This window comes from Notolepis coatsorum (assembly GCF_963971535.1).
Source record: "Notolepis coatsorum genome assembly, chromosome: 5".
In the NCBI taxonomy this organism is placed as follows: Eukaryota; Metazoa; Chordata; class Actinopteri; order Aulopiformes; family Paralepididae; genus Notolepis; species Notolepis coatsorum.
The window spans coordinates 44,672,885-44,693,627 of record NC_140169.1 but is presented as its reverse complement, the minus strand read 5'-3'; the positions used below and the strand labels follow the sequence as shown (position 1 = coordinate 44,693,627).

The 20,743-nt window shown below is 47.0% G+C and overlaps 1 protein-coding gene across 1 annotated transcript in view; it reads right to left on the bottom strand.

Annotated features, from left to right (window-relative positions):
- me3 (malic enzyme 3, NADP(+)-dependent, mitochondrial) overlaps positions 1-20,743 on the bottom strand; it is a 120,602-nt gene that overhangs the window by 50,497 nt on the left and 49,362 nt on the right. Inside the window, exon 8 of the mRNA XM_084313869.1 lies at positions 1,966-2,079. Coding sequence (XP_084169995.1) covers positions 1,966-2,079 — 114 coding nt within the window. The remainder of the gene's footprint in view (positions 1-1,965; positions 2,080-20,743) is intronic.

The window sequence follows — 20,743 nt, the reverse complement described above, 5'->3', positions numbered from 1 at the left end:
ATCACGGTATAAAACGGAAATGTATGAAAAAATTATTTGTTTCGTGCATGTTGACTGGAAGCAACTCACTGACGATCACCGTGTTATTTAGATCTATTGCTATTATATTTTAAATATTTTAAGCACTCGCAAATAAGTCCTATCCTACATTGGATAAAGCACTGGCGCTGATGGCCATCAGTGGCCTCTGCTGTTGGCGCCGGAAGTGTTAATAACCCACAGATACCCTGTAAATAACATGAGCCTCAAGACACACTCAAAGAAAGTGCGTGTGTGTGTGTGTGTGTGTGTGTGTGTGTGTGTGTGTGTGTGTGTGTGTACCTGACGCGTGAATACTTTCCCCAAGGCAGTTGTCCTTCCGCGTTCGGTTTGCGCGGCCTGATTGGGCACTGACGCTTCTCTCAGCGCCCAATCGCGTTGCGCCTACCTTTCAGTTCCACAGCCCAAGTCCTCGCCCATTTCCTCGTATTGTTTTCATCTCTCTATATTAACGTAACGCGCTATTCATATCAATCGACATCACATCAATATATAAATAACGTATTGTTTTCATCTCTCACATCAACAGTCCTCGCCCATTTCCTCGTATTGTTTTCATCTCTCTATATTAACACATTCCCGCCCAAGCACGGAGATCTCCGTGTTTCGATTCCACCCGTTGTGGACAGAGGCACGGATATATCCGTGGGAAGTTGTTATTGCTTTTATTCCATTTTAACACTTTAACTGCCACACACGAGATATCTCGGGTTTATTTTTATGTGGTTGAAAGCCACTCACGAGATTTCTCTGATTTCTTTTTCTTTTTTAGCGATCTGAAATCATATTGCATCACGCAAGCCTACCCGAGTATACACGAGCTCCGCCGGAGATCATATGTGGAAAAAAGCGCCCCCTATCGTCTTTCAGATGACATAAGGGATTTTGGAATGGACTCAATGAAAATGGATGGGGAAAAAACTCTGGTACTCCACATTTTCCAGTCCACTGATCCAGCCGGGGTTACCACAGTTCATTCTGGAACCTCAGAGCCCCGCTGATCATGGAGTTCTACTGTATCGCGTTGGATCTATCGATTTTTTCGAATGGTGATCAGGAATTGGAATATACCAGTTGGATACCATCTGATGTCAGGTAAGGACTCTATGTTATCAGTGTTAGGATAATCAGACAAATTTTGATGAAGATATAGGCTGTTTTGTGAAATGGTAAAACTGTAAAACTGTAAAAGCTGTAAAAGTCCGAGAGGAAATCAACGCGGCGATTATCCGTGCGCGGCCCGAATGTGCTTGCGTGCACGTATAATATTGATCATCTTTCACGGTCCATCTTTATTAGACATAAAGCATTTAAAAATACTTTGATTAGTCTACATCAATAGCACATTGTCAAGGTTGACAGAATAAAGTTCTGTATATTGTGCACGGCGGTAGCGAGTTAGGCAATAGTTAGTTTTAGTTTTAGTATATTGTGCACGGCGGTAGCGAGTTGGGCAATAGTTAGTTTTAGTTTTAGTATATGATGCACGCCGGTAGCGAGTTGAGTGATAGTGAGTTGAGAGATAGTTAGTTTTAGTATATGATGCACGCCGGTAGCGAGTTGAGTGATAGTGAGTTGAGTGATAGTTAGTTTTAGTATATGATGCACGGCGGTAGCGAGTTGAGTGATAGTGAGTTGAGTGATAGTTAGTTTTAGTATATGATGCACGGCGGTAGCGAGTTGAGTGATAGTGAGTTGAGTGATAGTAGTATATTGAGCGAGTAGTTAGGCGATAGTAGGGCTAACGCGATTGGGCGCTGAGAGAAGCGTCAGTGGCCAATCAGGCCGCGTAAACCAAACGCGGAAGGACAACTGCCTTGGGGAAAGTATTCACGCGTACCTGACACATTCTGCTACAAAATAAATGCAAGTCAATGCAATAATAATGGTGTAAGCAGCCCAACAGCGCCTGGTGTGTGATGTTACCTTGACAATGAGACCTTTGGAGTCGACCATCCAGATCTTCTTGGCAGCATCTGCTGGTGACACACCCTCCTTGGCCATGGCCATCATTATCAGGTGCGCGATGCCCATGGCAGCCTGGCAGAGAAGAGGAACATTAGAAAAACAAAAACATTTTTAATCCTGTATCCGAGGAATAATTCCCCGTCTTCCTACCGTATTAAGGCACAAAAGAGCCAATTTTCAGGGAAAAACCGTTCTGTATCACACTAGCTCACGCTCAGCGTTTCATTGCATATATCTCGCTTCAGCATATATACACTGAATAATTTCACAAATGTACCTTTAAATGCCAGCATAGTCTTTTCCCCTTACTGGACCATGTTGGAGGTATTTCCATAGTCTTTTCCCCTTACTGGACCATGTTGGAGGTATGTTCATGCACCACGACCATAGCCTTCCATTGTATCTGAACATGTCTTAATTAAGCACCTTGTGGACCCATGAAAGTCACCACATCTGCATTTATTATCAAGAAAACGTTAGGTTATGACTATAACCAAGTTCTGTTAACACTTAGTGAACGCTCAGCGTTTCATTGCATATATCTCGCTTCAGCATATATACACTGAATAATTTCACAAATGTACCTTTAAATGCCAGCATTCATCTGGCCACACCCCCATCCGCTTACCTATATAAGCAGGGATGGTGCCACACACTCATCTCCTTCTCAAATTTCATCACAAGCAACGTGTTGCTCATATGCCCACTTGACGTGGAGAAAAATATTGACTGGAAAAGCAATGTTTACAAGGAAAGGAAGAACAAGGAGATACGTTGACATCATATCTTTATTTTCTCTCTCACTATTTTCGAGAAAATACGGCGATGTTGTCTTCGTCACTGGAGTGTCTGGAAGATGGTGATCATTCTAAAAACCCTCCACCGGTTTTCGTATTGGGAGCACGCCGCTGCATGCTTCTCAACTGCAGTTCCTTGCTGTGTTGGTTGGGGTGAAACCTTTCAGGCCACAGCTGAACTGTAGGACGCGCCGCTGTTGTGAGAAGCGGTGGGTTTCAGGTTGGGTGAGTACTGTTGCTGGCAGGCTTCACTTGTCTGTTAGTGCTATGGGGGCTAATTGACAATGTTTATGAAAACCGGCCCCAGGCTAGGGTCCTTTGTTCAGCCTCCTAGGCGACAGAAGACCTTGGTCTGAAGACCATTGTAGTGTTAACTAGTGGGCCGCGACCATTAACACTGGTGATCCCTGTGTTTTTTGGACGAGTGGATTCTCTCTGTCACCGTGTAGCCCCTTCTTTCATATCCAAATGAGAGTATTCCTTCACGAGGAGATATGTGCATAAGATGTTCGATAGCGGAAGATCTATGTTCAAGTCAGCTACACAGGCCAGTTGGTATTATGCTGACTCCGTCGGGTGTTGGTAAAATCACCGTTGTAAAGCTGTGTTGACATCTTGTTTCTCTTTTCTCTTAAAAAGTGAGGAGGGTTTCAGAACGGCGGCCTGTCTGGGTGAGTGTTATATCATTGTGTACAAGTTCAGGTGATAGCTGCTTAGCTTACGGTTAGCCAGTCAGCTGTTAGCTGCGGCGTTAGCCTGCTGGGATCACTGCGTGGCCTACAGAGGTTGGGCCTACTGTTAGCCAGTCAGCTGTTAGCTGCGGCGCTAGCCTGTTGTGATCACTAGGAAACGTTAGCTTGCTGCTATCGGACAAGGCCAGCGCGGGGTAGCTCCGGCTACTCGCACGCCGCCACGAGCTCCCCTCTGGTCGCGTGCGCCGTTCGCTCGGCGTCTCGCGAGCAGGGGCAGTAGCGACCGACGGTTGGAGCGGCCGTTAGCTTAATGCTACTCTGTTGAACGTGCTTTGATTATAACATGTTTTACACTCTTGACTACGACGTCATCTTTGACAGGGGATGTTCGTCGACCCTGCCCTGAGCCAGGACGGCAAGGATTGCGTCAACAAAAGGGACCGTAGCGACGGGTGGAGCGGCGACGCTGCCCAGATCGAACAACACAGGATGGCTGTGTTTCTACGGTGTCTTGAGACTGCACTTCGCTGATCTACGCTCCGGGTAGGACAAAGGTTTGACCAGACCTTATACGCGTCTTCCGGCTTTACCTTCTACATGTTTTGTAAATAACGCTGTTTTCCAAAAACGTGTGTTGCTGCAATGCATTTGGGATACGACGCGAGTTTTGTGTGAACCGTCTTGTCACTGGTAATTAGCTTCTCCGGGCAAATCGGGTTGTTGTTACAGATGTGAAAATGATCTGGTTGTTGTGTGAGAAACATCATGCGTGTTGTTATGTACCGTGTACTCACAACTAAGGTAACTAACCTATGAAGCTATGCTTAGTGACAAATGAGTGAAAGAATATTCTTTTCTCAGCCTGTGATGACAATGAACAGAGTGTTCACATATTAACAGGTTCCTGTTTTAACTGGCCGTATTAAGGGTAAAGTAGGAGGATTGTGTTTTTCCCCACGGTTCCCTGGGGACTTCTTCATCCTCCTATCAGACATGTTGTTGCACTACATTGTGTCTTTGTGTGGTAGGGATGCGATGTAACCCTTAGCTTGATTGCTGAGGTTGTGCTATGACTGCTGGAGAAACTTTATTTTTCTAAAAGAAAAGATTGTTTGGTCGCTGTCGTGTGTGCTTAGCAAGGCCTGTGGCCGATACTAATCGAGAATTATGTATTCTCTCATTGTGAAAAACGGCGTTCCTCTGTAGAGTGTTTTTGCCATTTTTTGTAGATGATGATGGGTTGTGTGTGTCATGTGACCTACAACTGGGTTGGACTGGCCACAGAAGCACATGTGTATGTTGGACCGGGGCTCTTAGAGAGCCCTCTCTATTCTGTGTTTTTTCCTTAGTAAAAATCAGATAGCAGGTTAGCTTATGCGCTGTGTGAAGCTGTCAAACGCTTCATAGAGCTGACTATGACTGTGTCATATTCTCTTTTTGTCATTACATCGTATCATGGGTGTGGGGTCGTAAAGGGGTGAACTGGTAACCTTTCCTCTCCCCCTTGTTTCTGTTGGTCAGGGGTACACCCCCTGTCCTTCAAGGTTCCTGTCACGTTGCGGTCCCGCACGTTACGGGGTGAGGGGGGGGGGGGGGGGAGTTTCCTGGTCCCACGGCCTGGAATATTGGGCGTGTGCACCGCAGAAATTCCCCCGCCATAGAGTACGTCACCGTGCGTGTCTCTGTTGGTAGGACTTCCGTGTGCTGTTCAGGTCCATGTGATGGATCTGTTTCGGGGGGGTGGTCAGGGCTCCTCCTCACCAAGAGCCTATTCGGGCCTTCTGTGAGTTTGGACTCCTCCTTCCATGTGAGGGAGCCTCCTTCAGAGTACAGAGCCTCCTCCTCAGATTGTCAAGGTGAGTGGAACCTCAAGAAGGAGTCCTATTCTATTGTGTATGTATTCGATTCAATTCGATTATTGAGTGTGTATGGGTTCAGTGCCTCTTCCCCGGAGAGCCCTAAAAACCAATTTTTTACATGGCTCAAGGTGCAATATATTCTTTTCAATCTGTACAGCTCGCGTGGGAAGTCTCTCTGGGGATTCCCGTCTCCTTCCTATGAGAGGGTGGTGGGATGTAAAAATGTGAAAAAATTTTACCCCCGGCTGTGTAGACTGGGATACATACTGTTCTTCTTTTCTATTACAAAAATAGTTGGAGTTAGGAAGTGTCACACCCCTCTTGTCGTTCCCCTGGGCGCCTTGGGGATTCAATGACAGGTCTAAATAGCCTGTTCATTGATGTGGGTGTGTCCCGACGCACGTATAGTGCTAGCTCGCTATAAACAGGCGACTGACTGGCACACCTTGGTTGCTTGAGGTTAAAACTGCGTTTTTATAGAGCAACTGAGATGGAGGTTTTTCCTCTTCCGATGACCACATCCCACGACCTGGGTTGGTTATCGACGGATTCTCGTTCATGTCTGGGGGATGATGACGGAATGGATCTGAACATATGTAGAGGGGTCTCACGCCCTGGGGGTGGGCCACCGGGCGCGGTTCGCCCGAAGGTCTGGGTGGCGCCTTCTTTTCATGTTAAGATCAACACGCATATCTGCCCTTTCTCCTGGAGTAGGCATGTCGGCGTGGTTAGGGCACGGGACTGGTTCTGGTCACGCTGGTCCGGATCAGTTGAACCCGTTGTCCGCCGGGGATGCAGATCTGCTGTTCTGGTACCCTGAGGGACTTGGGCTTTTTTCAGGGGGAAAAATGCCAGGTTGCTGTGAGTGCATTTGATGGTTGTTGCATAGTGTTATTGTTCGTTGAGCATCCTGACTAAACCTTGTTAAACTAACTCCAGGTCTCTCTCCTGCTCCCTTGTTAAACTAACTCCAGGTCTCTCTCCTGCTCCCTTGTTAAACTAACTCCAGGTCTCTCTCCTGCTCCCTTGTTAAACTAACTCCAGGTCTCTCTCCTGCTCCCTTGTTAAACTAACTCCAGGTCTCTCTCCTGCTCCCTTGTTAAACTAACTCCAGGTCTCTCACCTCTCCTGCTCCCTTGTTAAACTAACTCCAGGTCTCTCTCCTGCTCCCTTGTTAAACTAACTCCAGGTCTCTCTCCTCTCCTGCTCCCTTGTTAAACTAACTCCAGGTATCTCTCCTGCTCCCTTGTTAAACTAACTCCAGGTCTCTCTCCTGCTCCCTTGTTAAACTAACTCCAGGTCTCTCACCTGCTCCCTTGTTAAACTAACTCCAGGTCTCTCTCCTGCTCCCTTGTTAAACTAACTCCAGGTCTCTCTCCTGCTCCCTTGTTAAACTAACTCCAGGTCTCTCTCCTGCTCCCTTGTTAAACTAACTCCAGGTCTCTCTCCTCTCCTGCTCCCTTGTTAAACTAACTCCAGGTCTCTCTCCTCTCCTGCTCCCTTGTTAAACTAACTCCAGGTCTCTCTCCTGCTCCCTTGTTAAACTAACTCCAGGTCTCTCTCCTGCTCCCTTGTTAAACTAACTCCAGGTCTCTCTCCTCTCCTGCTCCCTTGTTAAACTAACTCCAGGTCTCTCTCCTGCTCCCTTGTTAAACTAACTCCAGGTCTCTCACCTCTCCTGCTCCCTTGTTAAACTAACTCCAGGTCTCTCACCTCTCCTGCTCCCTTGTTAAACTAACTCCAGGTCTCTCACCTGCTCCCTTGTTAAACTAACTCCAGGTCTCTCACCTCTCCTGCTCCCTTGTTAAACTAACTCCAGGTCTCTCTCCTGCTCCCTTGTTAAACTAACTCCAGGTCTCTCTCCTGCTCCCTTGTTAAACTAACTCCAGGTCTCTCTCCTGCTCCCTTGTTAAACTAACTCCAGGTCTCTCTCCTGCTCCCTTGTTAAACTAACTCCAGGTCTCTCTCCTCTCCTGCTCCCTTGTTAAACTAACTCCAGGTCTCTCTCCTGCTCCCTTGTTAAACTAACTCCAGGTCTCTCTCCTGCTCCCTTGTTAAACTAACTCCAGGTCTCTCTCCTCTCCTGCTCCCTTGTTAAACTAACTCCAGGTCTCTCTCCTGCTCCCTTGTTAAACTAACTCCAGGTCTCTCTCCTGCTCCCTTGTTAAACTAACTCCAGGTCTCTCTCCTGCTCCCTTGTTAAACTAACTCCAGGTCTCTCTCCTCTCCTGCTCCCTTGTTAAACTAACTCCAGGTCTCTCTCATCTCCTGCTCCCTTGTTAAACTAACTCCAGGTCTCTCTGCAGTGCAGTCGTGGTCACACGCGGTTACACGCCGTGTTACTAGATGATCACTGAGGCAGAAGTACGCGCGCACAAAGATGCGCTCTATCCATTCGTTGTGCGCTAAGTACCCGGCCAGTGGCCGCCCGCAAATACAAACAGATATAAACAGATCATTTGAGTACACCCGGCCACCCATAACAAAAGCGCATCTTCAACCACGCCCCCGCCCGCAAATACAAACCGATATAAACAGATCATTTGACAACAGTATCATGTTCCTACCTGCAACGCAACCTGAACCAACGATGCCACCGCCGCTCCCCAAGAGAAGAAAGTTGCAGCTTCAGAATCAGCTTATCCAAAGCAAACTTAGTTTCGCTATACCTGCACGACCTCCAACGCCCGGGTACAGTACAGTACAGCTCAATACATGCATACAATTGTTAAGGGGATGCAGACCAAGACTTTCGTCTTGTTTACATCAGGGTCCCCCATTTTCAATTCAACATAATACACCAGATACAGTCTTGCTCTCTTAATATGCTGGTTAAATCGGCTGTCTTTAACCTGAATTAGCAAACAAGATACAAAGCATTCAGTTGACTAATTGTATATGTTCTAATGTTCTCTGTTCTAATGTTCCTGCTACCTTTTTCAGCATCGCTATTTCAAAAAAAAAAAAAAAAATCTGTTCTGTGCGCATACACGTACCGGCGGTCCGGCGCGTGTGCACGTGCGTGGCGTGTTACCAGTTCCCATATTACGACTGCACCACTGCTCACGCTGCCCCCGACACTTCCTTCTTCTACTGCGCAGGCGCACCAACCGACCTGTAGGAGTCGCTGTCCACAACGCCCGATCCCCACCCATCAGTTTCCCACCCCCTAATACGGCCAATGTGTATTAGTACAGACAACCAGCTAAACTGAAAGCAAATGTGGAGCGCTGGGCTCTAACAGGCGAGCCCAGTGTCTCCAGATTTCGTGGCGAGCGCCTTGCCCACTACGCCACGTAGCCGCCCTGGTTGTAGTGCAAATTCTTTACCAATAAATATAAAGTGTGTTTAGGTGTTCTAAAGTGTGTAAATTGGGTGCTGCAGTGAGTTGTCTGTTTAAAGTGAGTGTGTGGGTGTGGTGTGTGCTGTGAGTGCATTTGATGGTTGTTGCATAGTGTTATTGTTCGTTGAGCATCCTGACTAAACCTTGTTAAACTAACTCCAGGTCTCTCTCCTGCTCCCTTGTTAAACTAACTCCAGGTCTCTCTCCTGCTCCCTTGTTAAACTAACTCCAGGTCTCTCTCCTGCTCCCTTGTTAAACTAACTCCAGGTCTCTCTCCTGCTCCCTTGTTAAACTAACTCCAGGTCTCTCTCCTGCTCCCTTGTTAAACTAACTCCAGGTCTCTCACCTCTCCTGCTCCCTTGTTAAACTAACTCCAGGTCTCTCTCCTCTCCTGCTCCCTTGTTAAACTAACTCCAGGTCTCTCTCCTGCTCCCTTGTTAAACTAACTCCAGGTCTCTCACCTCTCCTGCTCCCTTGTTAAACTAACTCCAGGTCTCTCTCCTCTCCTGCTCCCTTGTTAAACTAACTCCAGGTCTCTCACCTCTCCTGCTCCCTTGTTAAACTAACTCCAGGTCTCTCTCCTGCTCCCTTGTTAAACTAACTCCAGGTCTCTCTCCTGCTCCCTTGTTAAACTAACTCCAGGTCTCTCTCCTCTCCTGCTCCCTTGTTAAACTAACTCCAGGTCTCTCTCCTGCTCCCTTGTTAAACTAACTCCAGGTCTCTCTCCTCTCCTGCTCCCTTGTTAAACTAACTCCAGGTCTCTCACCTCTCCTGCTCCCTTGTTAAACTAACTCCAGGTCTCTCACCTGCTCCCTTGTTAAACTAACTCCAGGTCTCTCTCCTGCTCCCTTGTTAAACTAACTCCAGGTCTCTCACCTCTCCTGCTCCCTTGTTAAACTAACTCCAGGTCTCTCTCCTGCTCCCTTGTTAAACTAACTCCAGGTCTCTCTCCTGCTCCCTTGTTAAACTAACTCCAGGTCTCTCTCCTGCTCCCTTGTTAAACTAACTCCAGGTCTCTCTCCTGCTCCCTTGTTAAACTAACTCCAGGTCTCTCTCCTGCTCCCTTGTTAAACTAACTCCAGGTCTCTCACCTCTCCTGCTCCCTTGTTAAACTAACTCCAGGTCTCTCTCCTGCTCCCTTGTTAAACTAACTCCAGGTCTCTCTCCTCTCCTGCTCCCTTGTTAAACTAACTCCAGGTCTCTCTCCTGCTCCCTTGTTAAACTAACTCCAGGTCTCTCTCCTGCTCCCTTGTTAAACTAACTCCAGGTCTCTCACCTGCTCCCTTGTTAAACTAACTCCAGGTCTCTCTCCTGCTCCCTTGTTAAACTAACTCCAGGTCTCTCTCCTGCTCCCTTGTTAAACTAACTCCAGGTCTCTCTCCTGCTCCCTTGTTAAACTAACTCCAGGTCTCTCTCCTCTCCTGCTCCCTTGTTAAACTAACTCCAGGTCTCTCTCCTCTCCTGCTCCCTTGTTAAACTAACTCCAGGTCTCTCTCCTGCTCCCTTGTTAAACTAACTCCAGGTCTCTCTCCTGCTCCCTTGTTAAACTAACTCCAGGTCTCTCTCCTCTCCTGCTCCCTTGTTAAACTAACTCCAGGTCTCTCTCCTGCTCCCTTGTTAAACTAACTCCAGGTCTCTCACCTCTCCTGCTCCCTTGTTAAACTAACTCCAGGTCTCTCACCTCTCCTGCTCCCTTGTTAAACTAACTCCAGGTCTCTCACCTGCTCCCTTGTTAAACTAACTCCAGGTCTCTCACCTCTCCTGCTCCCTTGTTAAACTAACTCCAGGTCTCTCTCCTGCTCCCTTGTTAAACTAACTCCAGGTCTCTCTCCTGCTCCCTTGTTAAACTAACTCCAGGTATCTCTCCTGCTCCCTTGTTAAACTAACTCCAGGTCTCTCTCCTGCTCCCTTGTTAAACTAACTCCAGGTCTCTCTCCTCTCCTGCTCCCTTGTTAAACTAACTCCAGGTCTCTCTCCTGCTCCCTTGTTAAACTAACTCCAGGTCTCTCTCCTGCTCCCTTGTTAAACTAACTCCAGGTCTCTCTCCTCTCCTGCTCCCTTGTTAAACTAACTCCAGGTCTCTCTCCTGCTCCCTTGTTAAACTAACTCCAGGTCTCTCTCCTGCTCCCTTGTTAAACTAACTCCAGGTCTCTCTCCTGCTCCCTTGTTAAACTAACTCCAGGTCTCTCTCCTCTCCTGCTCCCTTGTTAAACTAACTCCAGGTCTCTCTCATCTCCTGCTCCCTTGTTAAACTAACTCCAGGTCTCTCTCCTGCTCCCTTGTTAAACTAACTCCAGGTCTCTCTCCTGCTCCCTTGTTAAACTAACTCCAGGTCTCTCTCCTGCTCCCTTGTTAAACTAACTCCAGGTCTCTCACCTCTCCTGCTCCCTTGTTAAACTAACTCCAGGTCTCTCACCTGCTCCCTTGTTAAACTAACTCCAGGTCTCTCACCTCTCCTGCTCCCTTGTTAAACTAACTCCAGGTCTCTCACCTCTCCTGCTCCCTTGTTAAACTAACTCCAGGTCTCTCTCCTGCTCCCTTGTTAAACTAACTCCAGGTCTCTCTCCTGCTCCCTTGTTAAACTAACTCCAGGTCTCTCTCCTGCTCCCTTGTTAAACTAACTCCAGGGCCCTCATTCATCAACGTGACTTACGCACAGATATGTGCTTAACCTGTGCGTACGACCATTTCTAAGCAAAGGGATTCATCAATTTCAACTTGAACTTGACTTCGTGCTTATATTTACGCACAGCTCGGAGCATGTTTAGCTGACGCCCAGTGGTAGAATATCGTTACTACGGCATATGCGCTGCTCAGTTCATGCATTAGTTTCAACGCGGAAATAAGATTCCGTGCATTAGTTTCAACACTGGCGTGTTCATCTTCTGTATGACCCGTAATTCATTATAGTTCATTGTAAAATAGCGACAGTAGTGTAATTATAACGGGTCACACGCGAACAAGAGGTTGGCCTGCTTGTTTGGCACGGGGGGGCAGACGCAGAACACCAACCTCCAAACGCGATTAAATATTGTTTCAAATAAAAAGCTAATTATTTTGTGTGTCATGTTTCCAAATAAGATTGGTCACGAAATGCTTTCTACTTCAATTTGTTGGTTAGAATAGATGACCTCCGTTGAAACTTCACTGAGACTAACAGTCTATTTGTGAGCTCCCTCACAGATGTGATAATAATAATAATAATAATAATAATAATAATAATAATAATAATAATAATAATAATAATGATAATAGCTTCATTTTATATAGCGCCTTTCAAGAGACCCAAGGTCGCTTTACATAGATAGGGGGGGGGGGATAACAAAGTAACAAACATAGTGGACAGACACAACATATAAATATGATGATGGAATTCATTCAAGTCCTCTCCACCCTCGGGTCTTTGCCACCGGCACGGTCCATCGTGATATTGGAGATGGATCGAGCAATAGACTGTTACTGTAGCTGTCAAAGCTCCATCACAAATGCAGTTATGTGAATAGAAAGGGATTCCACTCAGTCAATGTTGCGATGCGCATTTGCCTGATACATGTTGTTGCTGCATGTTTTCAATTCATTAAATAAAACGGATACTTTTTGCAAGGGTTTACTGACTGTCGTACAAATAATCAACCAACTACATACTGTAACTTTTCAGTGCACGTTCTTATTTACATTGTGACAACAGCCTTGTGAGCTCCGGCAGACCCGCACACAGACATGATGGAATTCAAGTTCAAGTTTGTATTGATCACATATAGGCAGGCTACACATGGCGTAGGCTACATCATACATGGCAGTGAGATTCATTGTTCTTGTATATGCTCTCGTATTATTGTTTATATAGGCTACCCAATACTGACATCAAAATAGATTGTATGCCTCTAGAAATCATATGCAGCAGGTAGAAGATTGACGGAAAATCTGTCGCGATTTGGAATAAAATTGAGGAGAACTTTAATCCCTGGGTATTAATCAAACAAAACGGAAAAAGGCAGTCATATTCCAGCACGGTCTTTATTAGTGTTTGCGCTGCCCAGGCAGCAATGGTTAATAGATATCATATCCGACATCACCGTACGTGTACACCAGCGTTTCCGTTAGCCGGTAATTACCGGTATTTGACCGGCAAAATATGTTGAAGTCCGAATATTTAAATCTCTCCGGTCATAATGTCCGGTGAAAATAATTTCTCTAAGCACAATTTTATTATTTGAATTGTATTAAAATAGGCTAAAATTAAATAGCCTATGCGATGAACGAAACAATCATTACATTTTGTTTCATTGTTGCTTCACTCTGATAAAGCGCGGATGGCGCCGCTCGGATGTGAATCTTTTTTTCTTTCTTTTTTTGAGCCTGCCTGGCCACCATAACGACAAACAGGTATACGAGCGAGAGAGAGAGATGGCCAAACAAGCTAAGCTTAACAAATATTTCATGAAACCAAGCACAAGCAGGTCTAATAATAATGACAACGAAGATGAGTCTTCTGAACTTGAAGTCACAGAGACCGCTGATGCCGTGGTGAAAGAAAACAGAAACAGAAATGTTGAGCGTTCAGGCCCGAGTGGAAAGTTTAATTCTCCTGGCTGAGGTGCGACATTATATCCACATTTTCCAGTTCACTGATCCAGCCGGGGTTACCACAGTTCATTCTGGAACCTCAGATCCCCGCTGATCATGGAGTTCTACTGTATCGCGTTGGATCCATACACGTATCGATTTTTTCGAATGGTGATCAGGAATTGGAATATACCAGTTGGATACCATCTGATGTCAGGTAAGGACTCTATGTTATCAGTGTTAGGATAATCAGAGTAAGTTTGATGAAGTTATAAACTGTTTTGTGAAATGTCTTCTTTCGGTTTCACTGTAAAAGTCTGAGAGGAAATGAACGGAGCGATTATCCGTGCGCGGCCCGAATGTGCTTGCGTGCACGTATAATATTGATCATCTAGCGTTTATTTGAAAACGATTCATAAAAAGGCCGACGAATATCAACGTTGTGGAATATTCCACTAAAAGACGATTTTCATAGAATGCTCCAGAATGAGCTGTTTTTTTATCTGAAAACGGGGGCTTTTCTAACTGCTCTGAAACGGAAACGACGCGATAAACAGCCTTGACAGCACTGACTGGAAAATAGTCTTTGATAATGCGATGGGCAGATTAGACACATAGCCATAATTTAAAACATAGATTAGGCGATATTAACGTTAACATTGGCGCCGATGGTGGCATTCAGCCGGTAAAAAGGAAAACCAGGCTGACCGGAATTTCTCGAATATGTCCGGGGATAGAAATCTTGCAGGACACCCAGACCGGCACGAATATGTTCTAACGGAAACGCTGGTGTACACGTCTGTCAGCCTGTCTCATAACACGCTTCCCTCGGTTTAGTCCATTCTTCCACATTTCATGGGGGTGTCCATTACCGTATATGGTTAATCGGGGCGGTTTTGGTATGCAAATACGTGAAAGTGTGCACGAGCCTCGGCGCAGGGCCAAGGTGATATTTATCACGACAGGTGTGCGTAGAACCTGCGTACGCACGTGTGGTAAATCCCGTTTCTTTTGTGCGTGCACTCATTCTAAATTCTGTGCTTACGTGTGGAAATAGAACATTTTCTACGTCACGTTGATGAATGAGGGCCCAGGTCTCTCACCTGCTCCCTTGTTAAACTAACTCCAGGTCTCTCTCCTGCTCCCTTGTTAAACTAACTCCAGGTCTCTCTCCTCTCCTGCTCCCTTGTTAAACTAACTCCAGGTCTCTCTCCTGATCCCTTGTTAAACTAACTCCAGGTCTCTCTCCTGCTCCCTTGTTAAACTAACTCCAGGTCTCTCTCCTGCTCCCTTGTTAAACTAACTCCAGGTCTCTCTCCTGCTCCCTTGTTAAACTAACTCCAGGTCTCTCTCCTGCTCCCTTGTTAAACTAACTCCAGGTCTCTCTCCTGCTCCCTTGTTAAACTAACTCCAGGTCTCTCTCCTCTCCTGCTCCCTTGTTAAACTAACTCCAGGTCTCTCTCCTGCTCCCTTGTTAAACTAACTCCAGGTCTCTCTCCTGCTCCCTTGTTAAACTAACTCCAGGTCTCTCTCCTGCTCCCTTGTTAAACTAACTCCAGGTCTCTCTCCTGCTCCCTTGTTAAACTAACTCCAGGTCTCTCTCCTCTCCTGCTCCCTTGTTAAACTAACTCCAGGTCTCTCTCCTGCTCCCTTGTTAAACTAACTCCAGGTCTCTCTCCTCTCCTGCTCCCTTGTTAAACTAACTCCAGGTCTCTCTCCTGCTCCCTTGTTAAACTAACTCCAGGTCTCTCTCCTGCTCCCTTGTTAAACTAACTCCAGGTCTCTCTCCTGCTCCCTTGTTAAACTAACTCCAGGTCTCTCTCCTGCTCCCTTGTTAAACTAACTCCAGGTCTCTCACCTCTCCTGCTCCCTTGTTAAACTAACTCCAGGTCTCTCTCCTCTCCTGCTCCCTTGTTAAACTAACTCCAGGTCTCTCTCCTGCTCCCTTGTTAAACTAACTCCAGGTCTCTCTCCTCTCCTGCTCCCTTGTTAAACTAACTCCAGGTCTCTCACCTGCTCCCTTGTTAAACTAACTCCAGGTCTCTCTCCTGCTCCCTTGTTAAACTAACTCCAGGTCTCTCACCTGCTCCCTTGTTAAACTAACTACAGGTCTCTCTCCTGCTCCCTTGTTAAACTAACTCCAGGTCTCTCTCCTGCTCCCTTGTTAAACTAACTCCAGGTCTCTCTCCTCTCCTGCTCCCTTGTTAAACTAACTCCAGGTCTCTCTCCTGCTCCCTTGTTAAACTAACTCCAGGTCTCTCTCCTGCTCCCTTGTTAAACTAACTCCAGGCCTCTCTCCTGCTCCCTTGTTAAACTAACTCCAGGTCTCTCTCCTGCTCCCTTGTTAAACTAACTCCAGGTCTCTCACCTGCTCCCTTGTTAAACTAACTCCAGGTCTCTCTCCTGCTCCCTTGTTAAACTAACTCCAGGTCTCTCTCCTCTCCTGCTCCCTTGTTAAACTAACTCCAGGTCTCTCTCCTGCTCCCTTGTTAAACTAAATCCAGGTCTCTCTCCTCTCCTGCTCCCTTGTTAAACTAACTCCAGGTCTCTCTCCTGCTCCCTTGTTAAACTAACTCCAGGTCTCTCTCCTGCTCCCTTGTTAAACTAACTCCAGGTCTCTCTCCTGCTCCCTTGTTAAACTAACTCCAGGTCTCTCTCCTGCTCCCTTGTTAAACTAACTCCAGGTCTCTCTCCTGCTCCCTTGTTAAACTAACTCCAGGTCTCTCACCTGCTCCCTTGTTAAACTAACTCCAGGTCTCTCTCCTGCTCCCTTGTTAAACTAACTCCAGGTCTCTCTCCTGCTCCCTTGTTAAACTAACTCCAGGTCTCTCTCCTCTCCTGCTCCCTTGTTAAACTAACTACAGGTCTCTCTCCTGCTCCCTTGTTAAACTAACTCCAGGTCTCTCACCTGCTCCCTTGTTAAACTAACTCCAGGTCTCTCACCTGCTCCCTTGTTAAACTAACTCCAGGTCTCTCTCCTGCTCCTTTGTTAAACTAACTCCAGGTCTCTCTCCTGCTCCCTTGTTAAACTAACTCCAGGTCTCTCTCCTGCTCCCTTGTTAAACTAACTCCAGGTCTCTCTCCTCTCTTGCTCCCTTGTTAAACTAACTCCAGGTCTCTCTCCTGCTCCCTTGTTAAACTAACTCCAGGTCTCTCTCCTCTCTTGCTCCCTTGTTAAACTAACTCCAGGTCTCTCTCCTGCTCCCTTGTTAAACTAACTCCAGGTCTCTCTCCTCTCCTGCTCCCTTGTTAAACTAACTCCAGGTCTCTCTCCTCTCCTGCTCCCTTGTTAAACTAACTCCAGGTCTCTCTCCTGCTCCCTTGTTAAACTAACTCCAGGTCTCTCTCCTGCTCCCTTGTTAAACTAACTCCAGGTCTCTCTCCTGCTCCCTTGTTAAACTAACTCCAGGTCTCTCTCCTCTCCTGCTCCCTTGTTAAACTAACTCCAGGTCTCTCTCCTGCTCCCTTGTTAAACTAACTCCAGGCCTCTCTCCTCTCCTGCTCCCTTGTTAAACTAACTCCAGGTCTCTCTCCTGCTCCCTTGTTAAACTAACTCCAGGCCTCTCTCCTGCTCCCTTGTTAAACTAACTCCAGGTCTCTCTCCTGCTCCCTTGTTAAACTAACTCCAGGTCTCTCTCCTGCTCCCTTGTTAAACTAACTCCAGGTCTCTCTCCTGCTCCCTTGTTAAACTAACTCCAGGTCTCTCTCCTGCTCCCTTGTTAAACTAACTCCAGGTCTCTCTCCTGCTCCCTTGTTAAACTAACTCCAGGTCTCTCTCCTGCTCCCTTGTTAAACTAACTCCAGGTCTCTCTCCTCTCCTGCTCCCTTGTTAAACTAACTCCAGGTCTCTCACCTCTCCTGCTCCCTTGTTAAACTAACTCCAGGTCTCTCACCTCTCCTGCTCCCTTGTTAAACTAACTCCAGGTCTCTCTCCTGCTCCCTTGTTAAACTAACTCCAGGTCTCTCTCCTGCTCCCTTGTTAAACTAACTCCAGGTCTCTCTCCTCTCCTGCTCCCTTGTTAAACTAACTCCAGGTCTCTCTCCTCTCCTGCTCCCTTGTTAAACTAACTCCAGGTCTCTCACCTGCTCCCTTGTTAAACTAACTCCAGGTCTCTCTCCTGCTCCCTTGTTAAACTAACTCCAGGTCTCTCTCCTCTCCTGCTCCCTTGTTAAACTAACTCCAGGTCTCTCTCCTCTCCTGCTCCCTTGTTAAACTAACTCCAGGTCTCTCTCCTGCTCCCTTGTTAAACTAACTCCAGGTCTCTCTCCTGCTCCCTTGTTAAACTAACTCCAGGTCTCTCTCCTGCTCCCTTGTTAAACTAACTCCAGGTCTCTCACCTCTCCTGCTCCCTTGTTAAACTAACTCCAGGTCTCTCTCCTCTCCTGCTCCCTTGTTAAACTAACTCCAGGTCTCTCTCCTGCTCCCTTGTTAAACTAACTCCAGGTCTCTCTCCTGCTCCCTTGTTAAACTAACTCCAGGTCTCTCTCCTGCTCCCTTGTTAAACTAACTCCAGGTCTCTCTCCTGCTCCCCTGTTAAACTAACTCCAGGTCTCTCTCCTCTCCTGCTCCCTTGTTAAACTAACTCCAGGTCTCTCTCCTGCTCCCTTGTTAAACTAACTCCAGGTCTCTCTCCTGCTCCCTTGTTAAACTAACTCCAGGTCTCTCTCCTGCTCCCTTGTTAAACTAACTCCAGGTCTCTCTCCTGCTCCCTTGTTAAACTAACTCCAGGTCTCTCTCCTGCTCCCTTGTTAAACTAACTCCAGGTCTCTCTCCTCTCCTGCTCCCTTGTTAAACTAACTCCAGGTCTCTCTCCTGCTCCCTTGTTAAACTAACTCCAGGTCTCTCTCCTGCTCCCTTGTTAAACTAACTCCAGGTCTCTCTCCTGCTCCCTTGTTAAACTAACTCCAGGTCTCTCTCCTCTCCTGCTCCCTTGTTAAACTAACTCCAGGTCTCTCTCCTCTCCTGCTCCCTTGTTAAACTAACTCCAGGTCTCTCTCCTCTCCTGCTCCCTTGTTAAACTAACTCCAGGTCTCTCTCCTCTCCTGCTCCCTTGTTAAACTAACTCCAGGTCTCTCACCTGCTCCCTTGTTAAACTAACTCCAGGTCTCTCTCCTGCTCCCTTGTTAAACTAACTCCAGGTCTCTCTCCTGCTCCCTTGTTAAACTAACTACAGGTCTCTCTCCTGCTCCCTTGTTAAACTAACTCCAGGTCTCTCACCTGCTCCCTTGTTAAACTAACTCCAGGTCTCTCTCCTGCTCCCTTGTTAAACTAACTCCAGGTCTCTCTCCTGCTCCCTTGTTAAACTAACTCCAGGTCTCTCTCCTGCTCCCTTGTTAAACTAACTCCAGGTCTCTCTCCTGCTCCCTTGTTAAACTAACTCCAGGTCTCTCTCCTGCTCCCTTGTTAAACTAACTCCAGGTCTCTCTCCTGCTCCCTTGTTAAACTAACTCCAGGTCTCTCTCCTGCTCCCTTGTTAAACTAACTCCAGGTCTCTCTCCTCTCCTGCTCCCTTGTTAAACTAACTCCAGGTCTCTCTCCTGCTCCCTTGTTAAACTAACTCCAGGTCTCTCTCCTCTCCTGCTCCCTTGTTAAACTAACTCCAGGTCTCTCTCCTCTCCTGCTCCCTTGTTAAACTAACTCCAGGTCTCTCTCCTGCTCCCTTGTTAAACTAACTCCAGGTCTCTCTCCTGCTCCCTTGTTAAACTAACTCCAGGTCTCTCTCCTGCTCCCTTGTTAAACTAACTCCAGGTCTCTCTCCTGCTCCCTTGTTAAACTAACTCCAGGTCTCTCACCTGCTCCCTTGTTAAACTAACTCCAGGTCTCTCTCCTGCTCCCTTGTTAAACTAACTCCAGGTCTCTCTCCTGCTCCCTTGTTAAACTAACTCCAGGTCTCTCTCCTGCTCCCTTGTTAAACTAACTCCAGGTCTCTCACCTGCTCCCTTGTTAAACTAACTCCAGGTCTCTCTCCTGCTCCCTTGTTAAACTAACTCCAGGTCTCTCTCCTGCTCCCTTGTTAAACTAACTCCAGGTCTCTCTCCTGCTCCCTTGTTAAACTAACTCCAGGTCTCTCACCTGCTCCCTTGTTAAACTAACTCCAGGTCTCTCTCCTGCTCCCTTGTTAAACTAACTCCAGGTCTCTCTCCTGCTCCCTTGTTAAACTAACTCCAGGTCTCTCTCCTCTCCTGCTCCCTTGTTAAACTAACTCCAGGTCTCTCTCCTGCTCCCTTGTTAAACTAACTCCAGGTCTCTCTCCTGCTCCCTTGTTAAACTAACTCCAGGTCTCTCTCCTCTCCTGCTCCCTTGTTAAACTAACTCCAGGTCTCTCTCCTCTCCTGCTCCCTTGTTAAACTAACTCCAGGTCTCTCTCCTCTCCTGCTCCCTTGTTAAACTAACTCCAGGTCTCTCTCCTGCTCCCTTGTTAAACTAACTCCAGGTCTCTCTCCTGCTCCCTTGTTAAACTAACTCCAGGTCTCTCTCCTGCTCCCTTGTTAAACTAACTCCAGGTCTCTCTCCTGCTCCCTTGTTAAACTAACTCCAGATCTCTCTCCTCTCCTGCTCCCTTGTTAAACTAACTACAGGTCTCTCTCCTGCTCCCTTGTTAAACTAACTCCAGGTCTCTCACCTCTCTTGCTCCCTTGTTAAACTAACTCCAGGTCTCTCTCCTGCTCCCTTGTTAAACTAACTCCAGGTCTCTCTCCTGCTCCCTTGTTAAACTAACTCCAGGTCTCTCTCCTCTCCTGCTCCCTTGTTAAACTAACTCCAGGTCTCTCTCCTGCTCCCTTGTTAAACTAACTCCAGGTCTCTCTCCTGCTCCCTTGTTAAACTAACTCCAGGTCTCTCACCTGCTCCCTTGTTAAACTAACTCCATGTCTCTCTCCTGCTCCCTTGTTAAACTAACTCCAGGTCTCTCTCCTGCTCCCTTGTTAAACTAACTCCAGGTCTCTCTCCTGCTCCCTTGTTAAACTAACTCCAGGTCTCTCTCCTGCTCCCTTGTTAAACTAACTCCAGGTCTCTCTCCTGCTCCCTTGTTAAACTAACTCCAGGTCTCTCTCCTGCTCCCTTGTTAAACTAACTCCAGGTCTCTCTCCTGCTCCCTTGTTAAACTAACTCCAGGTCTCTCTCCTGCTCCCTTGTTAAACTAACTCCAGGTCTCTCTCCTCTCCTGCTCCCTTGTTAAACTAACTCCAGGTCTCTCTCCTGCTCCCTTGTTAAACTAACTCCAGGTCTCTCTCCTCTCCTGCTCCCTTGTTAAACTAACTCCAGGTCTCTCTCCTGCTCCCTTTTTAAACTAACTCCAGGTCTCTCTTCTCTCCTGCTCCCTTGTTAAACTAACTCCAGGTCTCTCTCCTCTCCTGCTCCCTTGTTAAACTAACTCCAGGTCTCTCTCCTCTCCTGCTCCCTTGTTAAACTAACTCCAGGTCTCTCTCCTCTCCTGCTCCCTTGTTAAACTAACTCCAGGTCTCTCTCCTGCTCCCTTG